Source organism: Pseudomyrmex gracilis, unplaced genomic scaffold (genome assembly GCF_002006095.1).
Source record: "Pseudomyrmex gracilis isolate BER0280 unplaced genomic scaffold, ASM200609v1 scaffold_52, whole genome shotgun sequence".
Taxonomy (NCBI): domain Eukaryota; kingdom Metazoa; phylum Arthropoda; class Insecta; order Hymenoptera; family Formicidae; genus Pseudomyrmex; species Pseudomyrmex gracilis.
Genome location: NW_018020636.1, coordinates 133,247 through 138,991, shown reverse-complemented (window position 1 = coordinate 138,991; position 5,745 = coordinate 133,247). Strand labels below are relative to the sequence as shown.

At 39.0% G+C, this 5,745-nt stretch overlaps 1 protein-coding gene across 1 annotated transcript; it reads left to right on the top strand.

The window, feature by feature from the left end:
• Positions 1 to 1,197: 1,197 nt before the first annotated feature.
• On the top strand, positions 1,198 to 5,334 carry LOC109853642. The gene is made up of 2 exons (XM_020425947.1): positions 1,198 to 1,291; positions 3,254 to 5,334. The coding sequence occupies exon 2, from the start codon at positions 3,257 to 3,259 to the stop codon at positions 4,781 to 4,783; it is 1,527 nt and encodes a 508-aa protein (XP_020281536.1). The 5' UTR covers positions 1,198 to 1,291; positions 3,254 to 3,256; the 3' UTR covers positions 4,784 to 5,334.
• The last annotated feature ends 411 nt before the right edge of the window (positions 5,335 to 5,745 follow it).

Here is a 5,745-nt window from a genome sequence, read left to right as displayed (position 1 = left end):
CGGGAATATTTTATGCTCTTATTTAGAATTTAACGTTATGTTCTTGGTTTTAAAGAGTAATGAGTTAAAAATATAAGTGAAAAAGTAATGTGAAACAATATAAATGTATAAACGTATTGCGTTTAAATGGTGGCTTAGCTTAGAAAAGCAAAATTTATATGCGTATATTTAATCTTTAAGGCTATCATTGATGAAATTTCACTCTATGAAAATTTGGTTTTAATATAATTAAAAAATGTCATTACTGGCATCACTAATTTTATGAGTATTACTCACACAATCAGATTTTTTTGACAACTTTTTTCATCTCTAAAACAAAACATGTATATTGTTGTTACAATAGACCTTTTTTATTTGCTAGAAGGAAAAATGAAAATGTTGTAAAGACTTATGTACTATCGCGTTGAATACTTTTGTCACTTTAGTCTGTAAATATTATAATAATTATGATTGCAATCATAGTTATAATATACGGAGTACATTGCAAAACTAAACTGACAAAAGTTTTCAGACACAGTTACGTATGTTTATAAACAAACTTTATAGAAATATCTAAATAATATGAGACTCTTAGATTAGACTTTAATATCGAAAAAATATTTTATCTGCGCTTGCACAAACGTTATTATTTTCTGTCTCTCATATATACTATCTTTTTATTATTTTCTGTCTCTCATATATACTGTATATATATTTAACAATATATTATAACAGTATATATATATATATATATTTACACAACTATGTAGCGTGTATTAATAATTGTAACTTTGTAAATAAAACAAAATAATATTGTACAAACGTATGTGTTTTTAGTTTTATTGTTTCAATGTAACTTCGATTTTTATATCTGAGAAATTTCTATCTCAGTTCAAACTGCATTGTAAAGTGGCGAAAATTTCGATATTCGATACGATAACGTTATAAATTTTTAAACTATCGCAGAATGATACATTTACGTCCAAGAAGGTCAAAAGATGTATAACGTTCGGAAAAGGAATACGCGCGCGCGCGTACACACACACACACATAGCCTGGGCGAACACATTGTGACTTGTGACTGTTTAACTATCGCTCGGTATGGACCTTACAGTTAAAACCGACGAGCAATTGTGAACGGTAGTTAACTCCGTGGTAGAGGGGTTGAGCATATTTTAGCAGCGAGACAACTAAACGGTATGCAGATATGTCGCTGGGGTAAACCGACCAACGCGTGGACTACCGTGCGGTAGTAGCCATAGTCGCTCGGAACCGTCAACAACACGAGGATCCACAAGTGAGAAAAAAAAAGGTATTCATTTTTTTATTTAAAAAATTTATACAATTTAAAATATCGCTTCTCCGACACATTCTTGCACATATTCGACTGTTGTTTTTTTTTCAAATTACACAACTTTTACTCAATAAGTAAGATAATTTTTAAAAGTCACACAATCTCCAATGTACTGCGCATTAATATATTACAGATTGCATAAACTTCTTGAACATTGCAACTTGTATGACGACAGGAATAATAACGATATATAGTTTTTGATATATAAACGTTAGAAAAAATTCTAAATTGTCATCCAATTTTGTATTGAGCGAACGTGCACGTAAAACCTCTGGCATAGGAACGTACACTGTGAATACAATTATTTGTCTAAGTACTGACAACAATTGCACGTTTTATTATTGTATATAGAAATAAATATTATTATTCTGACAAATATTCGTACAAGATTCTCTTTAGCGTTGACTAAATAAAAAAGAAAATAAAGAAAAGAAGTTAAAAACGCTGTATGTGTATGTGCGAAATATATTTCTAACATGTAAATTATTATTCTCTGTTTTTTAAATTGACAGTTCAAATTATTCTCGCGCACAAATTTCAATAGATAACCGCAATCGATGTTTCAAATGTATATGTGACAAGAGAAAAGTGTGTCGAAATAAATTTCCAAAGCACAATTTTAAATCTATCTTTATATCTCGCGATCTCGTAACACAAAAGGTAACAAAAAAACATAGATCCGTTAAAAACGGTGACGTTTCCGTTACACACATCGCGTTCTAATTTCCGACGTTCGCGAACGTCCAGTTTGCCATCGCGACAGTACTTATCTTCTTCGCGTCGTGCGTAGCCAATTAAAAAATTTTCTTAATTGCGTTTCTAAAAGCGAGACGCAGTCTCGTAGGCGTCTAACTGTAAAACGGGGAACGTAACTGTGCGACGTCGCGGTAACGGCGTAAGATCGTCATCGTGCCGAAGATTTGTTCCGCTACATCGCCGGAGAGATATACCGACTTCGTGCTCGACGATCGTCTGGTTACCGGCGTTCACAATGTAACCGAGCGTGCTTGTAACAACGGGAGGAATGACTCGACAAGTAACCGGAAACTTTCGATGTGTTTGCTTAGAAAAGGCCCTCTGTTCCGTAGAACTGCGAATTCTTTGTTCACGTGATTAGATCGTTGGCATCTCGTTGTTCGTTTTATTTTTATAGCGTTTAACATGTTGCAACCAAGTATCATCCACATTGATTTTTAATTTCTAAAAATCGACATAAAAATGATAAAACAAAGAAAAATCCCAAAATAAAATACGGAAAAGTTAGAAGACGAAGTCAGAGAATGCAAATGAAATTTAAAAAAAAGATGCAAATGGAACACCACGCGCATGTGTAATTTCATTGTTGTAACGTCGAATTTGATTGTCATGAAGCATTGAACTTTCGTCGACGAGAATCTGACGCGATTTCAAACTATAGCCAACATACTCCGGACGAACAATCGTTCCGGACGGATCTGTGCGAGCCGACCGGAACTCGGACATAATACCGCGGAAACGGGGGTGGGAAATTATATTTGTTATGGAGAATCGGCCGTGTCCACATTGGAGGACGATTCGATGCGATCTCTGACCGCGCGGCGAACCGGACGGAACGGTCATTGAATGTGTGTATCGCCGGTCTTTTTAGAACTCGCGCGTTTCGGTGAAAAGTGTGCTGGCGATATTCACGGTTACGTTCAAAGTGAACACAATCAGACCGATACGCCGACCATTTCATACTCCCACGGGAAGGGAACGTGTGAAAGTTCGCTTTGCTGGCACGTAAGATCGTTAAAAATAGCTCTCTATTCTCTAATTAATTAGAATTTATATATAATTAGTACTCTTTAAAATTTTTGTCGCGGTAATTTCTATATTCTTGCAATGTTCGAACGTAGAAGCGCGTCAGGCACCAGTAATAAGCTTTTAATTATTCGACAGATTATGATGATGTGCTTATCGACCGTGTACCGTTTGATCTTCCTGCTGGCTGGAGTCACCGCGGCCGGCGTCGGCGAGGCCTGGCAAATTACGCCGCATGTGAAATCCGTTTACAACGATCAGTTGCGTCCTCGACTGGATTCTTCGGCGTTCGAAGTTCGCACCGTGAGCGGAGTAGGTCGCTGGACTCCGTTCAACGAATCGGAGAACGTTCGGAAGCAAGCGGAGATCGCCGTATCGAGTTCGGTGGAGTCGAATGATCCCGCGGACGTCGAAGAAACCGTTCGAGAGAACAAAAGCCTCGAGTACTTACGAAAATTCTTAGACTCTTCTTCTTACAGCGATGACGAAGTCGAAACGGTCCCTCTTCAAAAGATATTCAAGAAGACACTCATGATGAGAATTCTTCACGCGAATGACGCGAACGAAGACAACGACGAGAACGAGGTACGGAGAGGCACCGTACAGCGTACTCGCAGACAAGCGAACAACGAGACGAGCATGGAGAAGATATCGACGGCGAAGAACGTCCGCGAGGTTCGCGTGGACTCGCCCGAGACATGGTCGACCTCGGTCCAACCGATCTCGGTTGAGTTTCGTCAGCATATCCCATTGGATCAGATAATACGGCAGCAACAGGAGGAAGAAGAGGCAGCTTCTCTGTCCGGTAGCTACCGCAGACATCAGGCACCGCGAGCGGATTTTATCACGGGTCAGCATCATCGCCGAAGCTATCCCGAATATCGCGAATCCCGGGACATGGTCAAGACCTACGACGACTACGACTACATGTCGCCCTGGTACAGAAATGCGATTCGCGAGAGGGACTACGAGTACCCCTCGTATCGTCGGGACTACGGTTACCAGTATCCAGATCGGTACAGAACGGAAAGGAACTATTACATGCGACTACCGAGCGATTCGTATTACTACGATCGTTACGATCGTTACCGGGACGACGACTTTGATTTTTACGCGAGGAATCGGCTCGCACCGAAACCTAGAAGAATCATCTATTACGCCACGTTACCGGAAGTCGTGAGGAAACCGGTGGATCTGAGAAATCCCCGACCGCCATATGACGCGGGTAGGACGCCGGTCACGCGGGAAGGCACGTACAACAAACGAGTGCCCGGCAACGTTGATCCCGGCAGATATCGTTACCAGTACGGCGGTTACGATCCTTACGCGAAGAGATCGAGTTATTACGATCGTCCGTACGTGCATCCCGAGGACGACACGCGACGAGTTCGCGTGCCGACGAAGGAGAACTTTGTGAGAAACGACGAATTCGGCGCGACCAACAACGAACGAAAAGTGAGCAATCTCATCACGATCAGAGACGACGACAATAAACTGCCCTGGCCGGTGCAGGTCGGCGCCGAGGTCAACATCAAGGAGGACGAGAGGATTCCCGGTCGAAAGATCTACGGCGAACAAGCCAACAGCGGCTACGAGAGATTCCAGAGCGCGCAGCTGCAGAAAGCGCCGGACGCCACGGGATCCAGCGAACTGCAGAGTGATAATTAACATTCGATCGCCATTTGCGTCTTTGGGTTTTCAATGATAAGAAAATTCTAATAATTATGTAATACTATAATAAAGAAAAAACGAGAAATATGTAAATCTATTTCGAGGAATTTCGCGTAACTGCTAAGAAAAGAGTTTTAAAATATTTAAAAAATCACGAAGAAAAACTCGAACTTTTTGTAAATTTAGATAGTAAGTATCTTCAGTCGCAGGGTCTGTGAATCTTTGGAAAAGGAAGGTGGTAGGTCGATGGGTAATGGTTTTCTATTCCTGCACACGCGTGTAACTACATTACGTATATTTATGTACATTTTAAGTTTTATATTGACAAAGTATAATTATACATATATATATCTCTCTGCGATAATCAAATTAAATAATTTAACTACTTGCCACACCAAACTCAGTTTCGATTCTTCAATTGAGATAAATTAATTTTCACAAAATGTAGAATTTGCGTCAGTAATGACTGAGCTCGTGTTAATATATATAGCGGAAAAATATAAAACTATTATATTTTATACTGTCAACAATAAAGTTCTTCCAATGGTTCCTTGAAAAACTAGTTTTCTTAATTTAATTTTCCTATCATCTTCATAACTTTATTCATCCCAAGCTTGCGCGCGCATTTTCTTTTCCTACCAGTAAAAGCGTGTGCAAATAATCAGAATCAATTCTATCGATCTTGATTGTTGCCTCTTTTCCGCGACGTTGATTGGTTGGTTGGTTGATCGAGTCAAATCGAATCGGTAAGATCGAGAGAGTAAATAAAAAAGCGATTTTGAGACAGAGTTCGACTATATATAGAGAAAATTAAAAACATAACTAAAGTCACGTGACAGGAAAGAGTAGAAAAATAAAACGTGAAAATAACGTGACTGTAATTTATATTATATATAACATTAAATAATACATATTATATACATATAATTTATTATATATTTATAATATTATACTTTATA

Coding starts and splice junctions, on each gene's coding strand:
- LOC109853642 (XM_020425947.1), top strand. CDS start 3,257: ATGATGATGTGCTTATCGACCGTGTACCGTTTGATCTTCCTGCTGGCT.